General features: G+C 37.6%; 1 protein-coding gene across 37 annotated transcripts in view; it reads right to left on the bottom strand.

Moving 5' to 3' along the window:
• RBFOX1 (RNA binding fox-1 homolog 1) overlaps positions 1-15,004 on the bottom strand; it is a 1,151,565-nt gene that overhangs the window by 81,475 nt on the left and 1,055,086 nt on the right. For all 37 annotated transcript variants that reach the window (XM_066197674.1, XM_066197696.1, XM_066197682.1 and 34 more), the window contains 4 exons: positions 12,115-12,258; positions 9,494-9,547; positions 4,193-4,285; positions 2,363-2,423 (listed from right to left, as the gene is read on the bottom strand). In XM_066197674.1, the coding sequence (XP_066053771.1) occupies positions 2,363-2,423; positions 4,193-4,285; positions 9,494-9,547; positions 12,115-12,258 (352 nt within the window). The remainder of the gene's footprint in view (positions 1-2,362; positions 2,424-4,192; positions 4,286-9,493; positions 9,548-12,114; positions 12,259-15,004) is intronic.

A 15,004-nucleotide genomic window follows, 5' to 3' on the forward strand; every position in this document is an offset into this window, starting at 1 on the left:
AAAAAGTGAGTGGTTCTGAAGCAAACAAAAAGGCATGTGCAAACAAAATGTTCCTGGCTACCTGCATCAGAAGAGTCTTGCAAATTTTAACGTGCTGGTGGGAAAACGTGGCCTTATCGTTTATTTAAGAGATGAGACCTTTACTTTAGACAACAATAATCTTCAATAAATAATCAGCTCTAGCAGTGGTTAATTCCTGACAAAATGATAAAGAACTAGACTCATACCATGCCAGGATGACTGATAGTATTAGCACTGATGAAACTAAATGAAGCCCCTTACATGTCTGCACTTCATTCCTTGTTGCTTGTGGTGATTATGCAAGAGGGACGTGATTGTCCTTGTGTGTTTACTTTAGGGGATTTCAGACATTAAAAAAAAAAGGTAAGAACGATGAAAATAATCAAAAGCTATGAATTGCAATCAAGGGTTTGCTTGGTGGATACCTGGCAAAAGGTGTGCACAAGAATATTCTGCATGCAGCACCTCGGTTGTCTGGGTTCACAATTAATAAATGCTAACTATTTATGTACTGAACAGGATATTTGATACTTTTGGTGAGATCTAGATCAGATGGAACAGGATGGAAAATAACAAACAAAACAAGTGGGAAACACTTAACAGCAGATTTTGTTCATCCCGGTCTTGGATATTAATAAATGAGAATGTATGACCTAAGTAATCTTGCAGTGCAGGGCACAAATACGAACCTCCTCTAAAACCACATGGCTAAAAAATCTCCTATCTTTCCTTGCCAGCATTCCCCTCCTTCAGCACTGCCTGTGCTGATATGTAACATGTTATTTGCTCATGAACAGTTTCATAGCCTTAGGATAATATGAATACAAAATATGCATCATCATTTATAGAAAAACTACTTTTATCATTACAATATAGCAGGCAGAGTTCATAGTCTCATATGCACATGGGTAATTTAGCTCTGTATTGCAACAAAACCTATTTGTGTGATCTAGTCAACCTCATGTCTCTCTCTAGATTCACTGGGATGCTTTAAAACCAGTAAAAACCAAGATTTTCCCATCTGCAAAATTTGCCAAGCTTCACATATACATACAAAAGGAGGAAGAAAGCAGTTTCTAAGAAAGCATGAGGAATTTCAGCCCTTTCTTCTCCAGATCATTTTAACCAGCTCAATTAACACGTCACATGAAAACCACCCCTGTGTTTTATTTTACTGTGTTATGAGAAAATGATAAGCCTTTCATTAAGGGGAAAAAAAAAGCCACTGTGTGCCCTGGATTTTAGTAAACCCTCACTAATGAGACCTCAAACACAGAAAATATGATCCATTATATTTCAAAATGGAAAAGAGTCTAATCTACCTCAGGAAACCTTTATGTGCACATTTCATCTGCCTTCTACTGGATGGGAAAAACAATGAAATTGAAAAGCAAATACCACTAACTACACAGTCTAGCAAAACTGAAAGTATAATTGCAAGAACTTCAGTTCACGTGCTATTCTTGACTCTTTGGCTGACTTAGGAACTTGTTTGAATTGGAATTTTCTGGACGAGTAAAGGCACACTCAAGCACGTGATCAAACACTCCCAAAAGAAACATTTCAAAAATGTATTGTTTCCAAACCCCTCAAATAACTATGGATTCTTTTTCTATCATTAATGTACAACATTATTGTTAGCTCATTAACCGACCGACTTAGGTCAGTATTAGAATTAATTTAATTTTCAGATAGCTTGGAATTCTGATTTCTCCATGGGAAAAGAAAAAAGCTGGAAGCAGCACCCAATACCAGTCTGCCTTTCTTCTAACAAATTGTGGAAGGAAGACATGGAAAATGATCTTTGACCAGATGTGCGTCCTGGTACTAAAAGGTTTTACAGGCAAGACGTTCTTGCTGGCCTCCCTCCCTCCATCCCCCAAACCAAGCTGAACCCTCCCATCAGTTCACTCATCAGTACATTAACACTGCACAGAGCCAGTAGAGAACATCACTCCTCAATCCGCCACCAAATCCACCAGGGTCAAACACTGGGATTCCATCAGCAGGATTTGTGCTCTGCCAAGCTCTGCAGAGGCGGAATTCATGCCCAACCCCATTGTGCCTTGGGACTGTGAGCCCCAGGAAGGTGCAGAGTGGGACACCCCAGGAAGGTGCAGAGTGGGACGCCCCAGGAAGGTGCAGAGTGGGACGCCCCAGGAAGGTGCAGAGTGGGACGCCCCAGGAATGTGCAGAGTGGGACACCCCAGGAAGGTGCAGAGTGGGACTCCCCAGGAAGGTGCAGAGTGGGACGCCCCAGGAAGGTGCAGAGTGGGACGCCCCAGGAGCAGGGCTGGCATGCGGGGGCAGTCACCCAGAGCAGGGGGGCTCATGCACTTACCGTTCGTGTAAGGGTTGACGGTCTTTTTATTTGTCATTACACGTGCTGTGGCATTATTTACCTAAGCACATAGAACAGGGCATTAGAAAGGGTTACAGGGAGGGCCCGTGTCACTATTAAACGCATGCATTATTACTGCTATTAGTCATGTGAAAATAAAATGCAATTTAATTTATAGAAGGCAACAGGTGCATAACAAAATCATACTATTTATAATTACATTTACTTTCATAACCATTTTAACTTACAAATCATTTCAATAAAGCAACATCATATCATTTAAACTTTAATAAAAAGACATTAAAAGCAAATTAAAAGGTACTGCATAATTTAAGACTTAAGAGCATGCTTGTATTCCATGATAACACTGATACAATAAATACTCAAAACAGAAAAAAAAAAAGATTATATGAAGGAACATGCAGTGGAGTAGAAAGGAAAGAGACAAGGTACAAGGAAACAAAGAAAATGTCAAAAAAGGGACAAACGAATTTTAGCAGTGTGCAACATAACCCTTTAGAAGAGAAGTACCATTGGAAAAGCAACATCTAGCATTCAACACTTGGAACAAGAGCCTTTTTCATTGCAAGAATTAACAAAATCATTCAAGCTTTAAAATCACAGCTAACAAAAGGATAAAAAGAGGGTGCATTATTTAACACAATATGGAGTTAACAATCTGAGTAAGATGTGCACGAAGTCATATCCTCAATCCAATCAGTGCCTCCCAGGCTTGCTTAAAACGTACACTCAATTACAGGCGTACCAATATATAGAAAAAAATGTAGCATCAAGAAAACTTAATACAACAAGTCAAAAAAATCCACGTGGTATATCAGCGCTAAATACGTGAAACGGCAGATGGACTTCTCCACTTACCATTCAGCACCATCGCCAGCATGGGTATGTATACAGTTACCATGGTTACTGAGAGTTTGGTGAGGGCCCTAAGCGCTACCGTCGAAGGGGGAAAATGAAAAGGCAAAATATGCAACATCTTACTCAAAAGACGACAGCATTTTCAATTGGTAACTCTTTTTTTTTTTTTTTTTTTTTTTTTTTTTTTTTTTTTTTTTTTTTAATCTAACAGATACGACTGAGGCAGTGTTGGAGGGGATCCAGTGGCGGGGTTTTTTTGGGTTTTTTAAGGTATTTGAGGTTTTTTTGGAGATGGGGATGGCTCAGGCCACCCAGCCAAAAGAGCACCATGGCTTCCTTAAAATTAAATGTGAAAATTGCTCGGTCTCTAGTCTGGCTTTGTTTCTTGGGCATCTTTGGATGCTTCTTTCCCAATTTGAATTTTTTTGAAAGCCACTGTGGATCCCACATCAACCCTGCAGAAAAAAAAAAAAAAAGAAAAAAAAAAACAAAAAAAAAAAGGAAAAGAAAAAGAAAACAAAAAAAGAAAAAATAACCTTTTGTTTGTTTTTGTTTTGTCTGTCACACTTTTTTTTTGTTGTTCTCAATTTTTCTAATTTATTCTTTTTGTTGGCTGGTTTTTGGAATCTACTGCACCCATTGATTTACAAAACATCCAAAATAATAACTTCAAAATATTAAAGCTTTCTTTTTTTTTTTTTTTTTTCAAATCTGTCATCCACCTTTCAGCAATAATGATAATAATAATAATAGTAATAACTACAAAAGAAATAATAATAAAAAACCCAAGTAAGGCCAGATTCTCTCTCTTTATATATAAATATATATATAAACAATGGGAAGGGGAAAGGGGAGCACACAGAAGACACCAATGATGCATCTGAAACAACAAATGAGAGTGAAGCAGACATTTATAAAAAAGATGAAAAGGAAAATATTTTGAACATGCACCTCGATTTTACGGCCCTCTACCACGGTGCCGTGTAATTTCTCCCTCGCCCTGTCCGCATCAGCACTATTTTCGAAAGTTACGAAACCAAATCCCTGCATGCAGGAGGGAGAAGGGGGGAAAACAACATGCACATTATTATTTCAGTCAATGACCACTTGTTTGCTTATGTTCTCTCTCTTTAATTTAATATTTTCTTGTTCTCGCTTCATTTCTGTAACATGCAAATTAGAAAAATTATATTTGTATTGAAATGTGCAATAAATAAGCAACAAATGTGAACAAATTTTTTTTTTCCCTGTCATCAGTTAGATAATACCCTCTGAGAAAGTCAAAGAATGATACCAAAAATACCTTCTCTACATGTCACTACAGAGGAAAATAAATCTAACAATAAGAAAATGAAATTAAAATAAATTACAGTGTCTTCACATAGAAAAAAATGAACTAATGAGAAAAGAAAATGAACCACATTTTAATGACATGCAGATATCTCAACAAAATAAAAAACATGTGCACAAAATTCAACACTGAATGTCAATATACTCTAAACATTGCCTACTTAGTCATGCTGTTGTGATCATAAGAAACACTGTTCCCATGCAACACTAGGGTAACTTAAACTTTTGTCAAACTATACAGCCTTTACTTATTTTTTTATAAAAGGAAAAAAGGAAAAAAAAAAAGAAAACCACCAACAAAACAAAAGTACTTTCAGAACAAAGTATAAACTTCTTGTATTAACAGATCAAAGAAAATCACATGATGTGAATAGAAAAAGAAACTCTGATAAAAGAAGAAAAATGCAAACGTTTTGAATAAGTTTAACTGCTTCATTTACTTGTTCTGCATATTATTTTCCACATATAGAACATGCAACTGGTAAAACTCCAGAATCCCACGTTAATGGGACAAATCTGAAATTCTGCTGATGACAAATGCCCTCCTTTATAATACTAGGCTAACACAAACATTTCAAATCCTACCAAAATGCCTCTTATGCCCAAAGTTAAATTAAACACTGTTTAAAACGGGAAATATCTTGGAAAAATCTGACAGTGAGGAACATTTTAGCAACATACACCAACCCTTTGAAGAAATTCTTGCATTAGCACTACAATGCCTTTACATGCCTCCCAAAGTTATCCAAATAACCTCTCCTCTACATCCCCGAGCTTTCGCACCGAGAACCTTTTGCAAGTTGCACGTGGTGCTTTGCAGAGCTCACATAATTTCAGTGCTATTAAACTGGGTTTTTAAAATTTATTTCTATTTTAGCCTGAACTCTGTTCTGCTCCGGAGCAATCAGCCACTCACCACAGCTCCTCACCTCCCTTTGCTGAGTTTTGTCAGTGTTCACTCACTTCCTCTCTGCAGTGCTACCTATTACACAAAGTGACTGGTTTGCAAAAAAAATAAGGGGGGCAGGGGGGGAAATAATAATAATAATAATAAAAATAAAAAGAAAGGGAAGACATTTCTACATTCATTTACAGAAAGGGGAGACCAAATATCAAACTAAGGCAAAACTGACACCAAGCAGCGAGGAGAAGAATGGGTATGGACTACAGAACTAACTAATCAACTATCAGCCAAAAAAGTGAAGTAAGTCTCAGGATAATCCCCTGGGTTATTTGGGTTATATCATCTACGCAAAGAACTCAGCTATTTGCTCCCATTTGTAATGCAAAAAGTGACACTTCAGTACAGCAGTGGTCTCTGTTTCGTGCTCTCCACAGCACCTTAAGCACAGCTACTCCTTTTCTTCCCCGAATAAATCCAGCCTGAAGCCTGAGCTCCGAAGTGCTCTGTCAGCAGCTGCAGCTCCAGCTGAAGCCATCCTCACAACACCTGATTCCACACATTTTCTCCACACCACTCTCCAGAATTTCAGCACAAGGCCACGACCTCGCTTGCCACAAGGCACCGAGGATGTAACTCTCTTTTTCCCAAAACAGCAGCAGTGGTGAGAGAAAGTAAATGCCCCTCCTCAGAACTAATCTCCACGGTTTAGATCCCTGTACAGGCTTTCCTTATACCGAAACCCATCCTCAACTTCAAACTTTTATTTCTCCTACAACTGCTTCTTCCCATCTTGTTAAAGCTCTATGAAAAAAACTCCTAATTCAGGATGTCATTAAGAAAATTTTACAGGAGAAAACATCACCATGTGATCCATGGATCTAAGCAGAGTGACTCCATTCAGTAGCAGAAATTCCCCCAGTTCTGTTTGTTTTTTCCTATTCTCTCGCCTGAGTAGTTGTCCCTTCTTGGAATTGCAGACATTTGGTGGGAGTTTAGTCAAAATTTTCTGTCACTCTAGCTCACAGGGCTACCGGTTAATTTTTGTTCAAACAGCTAAAGAGAACGATAAAAACCCAATTATACTAAACAATTAGAAAAACATACACAGTGGAGCCACAAGCCAAGATAAGACAGGAACTTCAAAGATTCTGAAAATAATATTGTAATTTTTTCATTTCTTATGTTGTATTTATTCTCATAATCAACAGTGCTTAACTTAAGCTCTTACTATTTATGCAAATCTTTAACTTTACCTGGCTGACAGAGAAACTCAAGAACAAAACACAGATTCGCCCATCACACATTCAAATACCTACACAAACACTTTAACATTGATTTAATCTGCAGCTGAGTTAACAGCTGCCTTCTATTAACTGTTAATGCAAATATATGCACTTTATTTTTAAAATCTGTCAAGTGATTTAATAATAGCCAAGTTAGTGTGTGAGAAGCTTCTGATTTAATTTGGGAGGCACTTTGGAGTTCTCCTTATTTCAAGAAATAGGTGGTAATGTAATATACACCAGATACACATTAATACATATACACAGAAACAGATTTCTGGATGTATATATAGAGCTGTTTAGAGCATTGATTCATAACTGACAGAAAATGGTCAAAAATTCAAAAGTCATCAGCTCTATGGCTGACAGTCAGTCATGGCTGTACATTTTAGCAAAGCTTTCTTCATTATTATTACACATTCAAACAAGCAGAAATTTGTTGTATGAAACTTTCATTGATTTAGGGTTTTCTTTTATGGAAGGGCTTCCTTCTGCAAAATGATTTTATAATTTATAGTAGTGTTCTAGTGTTATGTTTTTAGAATATGCAATCCACGTTTCTTAACTATTATGGCGTGAGAACAACTTATGTTGTTTTTGCAACAATTGTTTTTTCAAAACATTAACTATTAGAATAAAAAGAAAGAAAAAGAAATAGAAACAAAAACATATTCTAGCAATTCTTATGTCAAACTGCAGCTGGAAACAAATTTGAATTCTGATCCTGCAAACTTTGTTACCTGTACTCAGTCTGAAACCACTTAGTAGTCCTTTCAGTTTCAGTGGGATTTTATGAAAACATAGATAAGCACTGCCAGGAATGGGACTTTAATCTGGTGCATCTTAATTCCTACAGAATGGACACGAAATGATCAGATTAAAAAAAAAAAAAAGAAAAAAGGAAAAAAGAAAAAGAAAGAACAGAAAAAAGATGTCCCTCTCATTGCTAATATTTCTTTTTCCTTAACTTCCCATTTAATTGAGAGAATCTAAAGGTACTTCTGCAAACCAAAATATTCTGTAGCTGTAGCTGAAATAACTCCGTGCTAGGTGAGAAGCAGCAGCCCTGAGCTGTGAGCAGCTCCCCTGGAGACAGCTGGACTGCAGCCCCGACGGTGCAGGAGCATTTATTAACAACACTCTGACCTGAACAAGTGTGTAACTGAGGTAGGGATGCTACAAACCCAGCCAGGAAAACCTTTTCCTTCTGAAATCCTTTCTAGAACCTTGCCTTTAGCACAAGGCACTGGGATGTTTCCACGCTGAAAAGCCAACATCAAAAAAAAGCTCAATTTGGACACACCTCCATCTGCCATCCCCCAAACCTTTAACAAAACCTTACACTTATGCAGCCCAGGGCAGGTGTGGTGGCGAAAATGCCCAACTGGGTAAAATTTAGAGGCTAAATAAAAGTTTAAACTCCTCCCAATGTGCTCAGCTCCACCCTGGCACCACGACCAGCCAAGGTGCCCAGTGGGGGATGGCTCTGGAAATGGATGGGATTATGCAGCAGCAGCAGGTCTGGAGAATCCATGTATTTGGTAAACATTTCTGAACAACAATAATTTAACAATAATAAATTCTGGCCAGAGCAGGAGATTCTAAGCCACCAAATTCCATCCATTTTAGTTGTTTACTGAAAAAGCGATGAATGTTCCCACTGAGTTTGGGCTGGCAGGCAAGGGATCTAATTAATGTGTGAATAATAAACCAGGAGATTTCAGCTGTTCCATTTAGGTTAAACAAAACAAAACAAAAACAAAAAACAACCCAAAACAAACAAAAAAAAAAGGCTTTGATTTCAAAACATAAATATTAACAGAATTAAAATATATCTGATTTAAGATATTTTAAGAATCATGTACATCAAAAATCTATGACAGGTTACAGTATGTCGAGAACAGGGATAACATTCCATCACTAATAATAAATGATACATGAGTTACAGGAAGATTGAAACATTAGTGAATAAACTTTTTAGTGTGTCTGACATGGCGAGAAAAGGAAAAAAGATGCATATGAGAGACATAAGCCCCTATACTGCAGGTGATACCAGGTGAACACACTGGGCTACAGTTCTGCACCAGCTGATGCAGCCCTGGCCATCCTATCTTGCTTTATTTCTTAAATACTGAATAAATTGAAGTATGCATTTAAGGCAAAGTAATTTTGGTAAAATAGTATTAAATGCTTGCAATACAATAAGAACTCTTTTAATAAAATAAATGCTAAAATAGACTGTTTTCAAAGGGTTGGTGTACTAAGGCTTTAACTAAATAGGAAAACATCTGCACTTAATCTGGAACAATCACATATTTTCTCAGCTAATTACTTAAGAGGATAGTTATTAGGTATAGTTATCATCTTTCATTTCAGTAAAGAAAAAAAAATCTCTACTAATACAAACCTGCCTACAAATATGTTTAACTATGGACTCATAAAATAAATGAAATAATTACCCCTGAAGAATAAGGACAGCAAAAATCAACATTCCCATATAACAAATGACAGTTTGGAGTAGTTTAAATTACCCCCTTTAAAAGATATGAGTCCAATGATTTTCATACTGCTTAGAAAGCTGACTGACAGCTCAGAAGATGTTTTCACTAACATAAAATTTCAGACATTATTTTGTCACAGCAGTGCAGTTGTTTCCTTTTACTCAGATATTTTTAACAAAACAAAAAAATTCCACAGGTGAATTAAACTGCTTACCTTTGAGCCTCGCTCATTAAAAATAATTTCAACATCTAAGATTTTACCAAATTGCTGCAAAGAAACAGAAAAAGTTGCATGAAAATAAGATAACTTCAACCCTTCTATCATACACTGTACAAACGTTTCCTTCAGGAAACGGTGAAATGCTTTTAAAAATGTTAAAGAATATAAAACCAAATATTGTTAAACACACACAAAAAAAGACAACCCTAAAAAAAAAGACAACCCTAAAAGGAGTCAGATCAATATTATTTCTAAATTTTGTGCATCATTATGCTCATTACAATATAACCACAGAGGAACTTGAAGCTCAGTGAAGCCCCTGACAGAGAGAAAAGATCATTAAACTGTGAGCACAGTGAAGTAAAAGTCCCAAATTTCTGCATTTTCAGGTGAAGGAGTTTGGTTACTTCTGCATTACAGGAAAAAGATTAAACCAGGTGGGAGTTTTGTTGCTGGCTTCAAGGACTGAGGATTCCTTTCCACCCTTGCTGAAATGGGTAACCATTATTCCCTAAGAAGCTTGGTCATACTGGAGAATCATTTGGAAAACCAGAATGGATACTTACGTCGGGGGGATTTTTTCTCTGCTGAAAATCGTATATTTATTATAATATTAGAAGTGTCTGCTATTCCTATTGACCTTCAACAGCACCCAATTCCCTAGACAGTGTTTGCAGACACAAAAGCTGAACCCAGCCGCCTGTCCTGTTGGACCTGGCGTAGGAAGGGAATAAATGTTACAACACTTTCTGCTGGGACACATTTGGTGAGGTGAGAGTGTAATGCATCAGGGGGTCATTTCTGTTATTTCATATGTCATTAACATGCAGTGTTGGTAAGTGACCCAATATCTTAAACAAAAAGGCAGAAATTAAAGGCAGCCAAATGGAGAATAATCCAACAAGAGTCCCAAGAACTGCAGAAATGAGCCTGTACTCCACTCTTTTAAGAGACAATAAACAATTACAGGCCAGAAAGGATGGTATTCCTTCTCTAGCTTATTAAACAGGTTCAACTTGACCATGAAAAATCAACCATCACTTGGTATACTCTGGCTTATTTCATGTTCTTGCGTTCACCATTTAATTAATGTTTTAACTGCAACTTCAGCCTCAATGTAGACTTGGACTTGATGTTCAAACAATTCTCCTCTGTTATATTTGTGTGCATGTAAAAAGGTCATCCACTGTGTGTATGATGTGGACATGATGCAGATCTGCCATACCTCAACTCACGTGGAGAAATTTCATTTTTCTATCATTTCAGAAGCTAAAAGTTTTCTGTTACCAAGACATTCTGGAAGTCAGCTGTAAACTCCAGCCGTTCTCCAGTGTCAGTCTTTTGAGACCTGACTAAGAAACATTAAAAGGAACTGTGTTCATTCATTTATAAATTACTACAATACCTACAAAAATTCTTTAATTTAACGTTGTTTTTTTTTTTTCAAATAAAACCTATTTTAAGGGGTTTTTTTGGGGTTTTTTTGGGGTTTTTTTTTTTGTTTTTGTTTGTTTTTTTTTTTTAGTTTAAACAAATCGGCATAATTTTCTCTGGAGGGTTAATGATTATGCCTTCTGCTACTCTGCTGATGAGCTGGAAGCTGTGTTCAGGGGAGGTAATATGTACCAAATCAGATCCAGCAGAACAGTCACTTATTTCCCAGTACCACACCAGGATTCTTTTTGCAGTGACTGTTTCCTTCAGAGGAAAAAATACTGAGAAACACCATCTTTTGGCTCACATAAAAACACCATTATTAGAACTTAAAAATCTGAGCTGAACATGAAAGATGGAAGGACGTACAGAGCCATGAGGCACTTGGTGCTGCACTGAATAACCAACTGTAATACAGGAGAAAATTGGGGTTGAGTGAGGCAGAATAAAGACAGTGAGAGTAACATAAATACTTCAGAGTCCTGACTTGAGTTCTAATAGAAGATCAGATACTATTTTCTAGGTTTTGTGGCATTTCAAACCTTAGAGTTCTTGGATCAGTGAATAGAAGCTCAGTGTAAGGTCTCTTGTTTATAATCCTATTGCTGATGGCATCTCCAGGGCCTGTGTGAAAAACAGGGGATGTGCTTGAAGGCATCTGTGGCCTAGGGGAAAGCACAAGCTGGGAAGTTTACAGAAAAATACTAACAAAAAACCTTCAAAGCCTACAGACCTACAAAACCTGTAGAGATGGGTGAGGATTTCTGTGTCTAAACTTTGTGCTGAAATTCAGCCTGTGCCGTCCTTTTGGGTCCCTTACTCAGGAGGTCAGGCATCGACTGTTCAATATCACACTCTCCAAAATCAACAAACGCCGGCAGAGAAACCTAGATGTGTGCAGCAGCAATATGCATGCATTTAAACCACCACAGATAGCTTCTTGTGAATGTAGTACAAAGCACCCAAGTGCATCACATCCAGCAGAATCAGTGGTGTCATTTCTTTTCCTGCTTGTGACTGCCAAATCAGATGTTTGATTGTACACAGATTAAAGGGAAATCTTTCCTGAAAAATGGTTAAACAGCCTCAATCAGAGATACAGCCCTCTGACACGGCTGCTTGTGACACAAAATACCTATTGCAAATGTATAAAAAAGCAGAAATAAATTACGAGCACTTACACCAAACATTTGTCTAAGATCTGGATCCCGGAATCTGAATGGTATATTTGAGACGTGGAGCCGTTTTGGCTGTGATTTGTTTTCTGTGTTTTCAGAAGATTGTGTCTGTTGCTGGCCATCGGTCTGTGCTGCATCATCTGTCTGCTAAAAGGGTAAAGAAAAATAAAGCACACTGTAAGTATTTCTGGCATTTTTAATATAAGGAAGGGGGTGGGCTTAAATTCTTTAAAAAACCCACCAAAACCACAAAACAAACCAAACTAAAAAGCAGCTAAATCTGCTCCAAAGCAGTGAGGAATACCAGAAGTTTAAATACACGGAAATGAAATCCATTTCTGTCTCAACAGCATACATTTTCCGTATTTGGAATAAACTGGAGAATAAGGAGCTTATCATTTGTAGATTTGCTTAGCTATTCTTAAATAATGAATGAATATATCTCCCTATAAGATTGTAGGAACTCCTTTAACCTCTTCTGCGTTTGCCAAGGTAAGGAACTGACTGCAATCCAAATGCTGCCTGCTCACAGAGCAAGCCAGGCACTTTCAAATCAGATTAGTGCTTCCATTGAGAGCCACAGGGACTCTCCCCAGCAGGCAGGTAACACATCTCATCCTCCTTGCTGCTCCATCAGCAGCGCTGATGGGCACTGGAGGGTCATTCTGCCCAGATAAATGGTGGCCATTATGGAAAAGGCCTTGAGTTGGGAGAGGGAACAGAAGTTTAATCAGTAGTGAAGGTTGCCTGACAGAACTGTGAGACCCAGAAACAAAGTTTTACAGATTTCTTTGCTCACCAAAATGAGGTTATGTCCTGGTACCTCTTACAGGGACAGCGTTCCATGGTGTTAAAATTCTGGTTTAAAATTGAAGGACATTGCCATGTGCTATGACTCAACAAACAAATTATAAATCTGCAGTGAGATACGGAAAAAACAAAAAATGCCCCTCATCCAAAAAGTAAAATTAACCAATGCTGGTCAATCAGTAGGTTATAGAAATTACTCTTTTCTGTACTTTAATATATCCTACAGTGTCTAATTAATTACTGCTTGTACAGCACACAGTCATTAGAGAAGGTTCTGCATGGGTATGCTAAAACAGTACAGTCATACTCGCTTGCAGGGGCAGAGGGGTTTGGAAGAATAGAAGGGGAAAGAAAATATTTGAATGAGAAACTACAAGGATGAACTGACAGCATCACTCTCTCTGCTCTCTTTCCTCTTACATCTGACCACATTGTTTCTCTAATATTCCTCTTTCTCTTGTGTACTAATGCTACATTCAGTTTGTCTTTCTGACTTTTTTCATTTAAAGAACAAAAAGAAGAAACTTCCCATTCCCTGTTAGTATGAAATTTCTTTTAGGAGACAACAGTCAAAGCAACATAAAAATGGTTAAATAAAATAAACCTTACCACATAGTTTTAGTACCAACAAGCCTGTTGAAGAGGAGGCAAAAGAACTCAAACAGAATACATCATTTACATCAGCAATAACTACATATAAATAGAATTCTAGCAAGTGAAATTCAACAATATTCTCCCTCGGGAATACAAATGTTCTCAAATTAAAAGTACTAACATCTATATTGCCTATACTTCTGTGCTAAGAAAACTTCATAAATAAAGGTCCTCATTTCTGCAGCAGCATTAGTAGCATCGCTGATATTTCACAGGATACGATAAGACTCACACAAATAGAAACTTTTGTGTGCACTGAAGGAAGATTTACAAGTGATCCAAACAAATAATGGGATCAGATCAAGTGTAAACCTAAAACTGAGTCAGTGCCACCACATCTCTTCATCTGCTACTCCCTGAACTCACAGGCCCACAAAGTAAATAATTAATCTTTATGAATATTTAGTGATTTAAATAGAAGATATGGTATATAGATGTCAAGAGACAAAAATGTTCCATGCCAATCTATTGTTATCTAAAATCAACTCAGAAATTCAAAATTCAGATTTTGAGGTAACTCTTTCACCCAGAGACACCACAGGGATTGTTTTCTATCTTCAGGCAGAAAAGGAGAGAAATACAAAAGAAATTTTGCATGTGACAGCAGGTTAGGGATGACAGACTGGAAACTCTTGAAATACAACAGTCCAGAAGAACTTGAAGTCAATCTAGATTAATCAAGATTAATCTGAAGAGAACTAAAGAATTCTGAAGGTGCTGTTAAGCCTCAGGAACAGAGGGTGCTCCAGGAATAACCAGCATCCTGTATTAATGCAAATCAAAGAGAGTAATCTCTGTTCATTTTATTCATAGAAATGAGGAGTGGAAGGGCTGAGCTGTGCACCACGGACATCCCAAAACACTGGGAGGAACCGCCCTGCTAAGCAGCTAACAGATTATGGTCAACAAAATCCATACCAACAAAATCCACCCAAACCAGGTCATGTTTCTGAAGGCGGCATTAAAATGGAGCTACAAATGATGGGTGAAGAGGATAAATCCAGGTACTGTTATTTTCCAGCTCTTTGGTTGGTTTTACCACTTTTTAAAATCATTTTTATTCTGAGAAGCCTCGACTTCACACTCTCTGCACAGATTGTCTCAGAGTCTGGGCAGCAAGGGCTGAAAACCAGAAACTTTAGCAAGTCGCTGTCATCAACAATTCATAACTGTCCACGACCCACAAGATCCCTGGGGCAGAATCAACAGGGCTAAACCATTTAGAACATATTAAAAGGCTTGGCAATGTCACAGGCTCTTTACAAAGCACATTATCATCCAGAAATCCACGGGTGTGCTTGGGAGATCTGGACAAGGATAACCATGAACTGAAATCAAAATGTGAAGATTATGCAAAAGTTCTCAAGTGACACCAAGGAGGTAAAACACACAGGGGGCAGAGGACAGGCTAGATTTTGAAAAGTCCCAG

This window comes from Chamaea fasciata, unplaced genomic scaffold, assembly GCF_029207755.1.
Source record: "Chamaea fasciata isolate MVZ Bird 193981 ecotype frontalis unplaced genomic scaffold, bChaFas1.0.hap1 SCAF_16, whole genome shotgun sequence".
In the NCBI taxonomy this organism is placed as follows: Eukaryota; Metazoa; Chordata; class Aves; order Passeriformes; family Sylviidae; genus Chamaea; species Chamaea fasciata.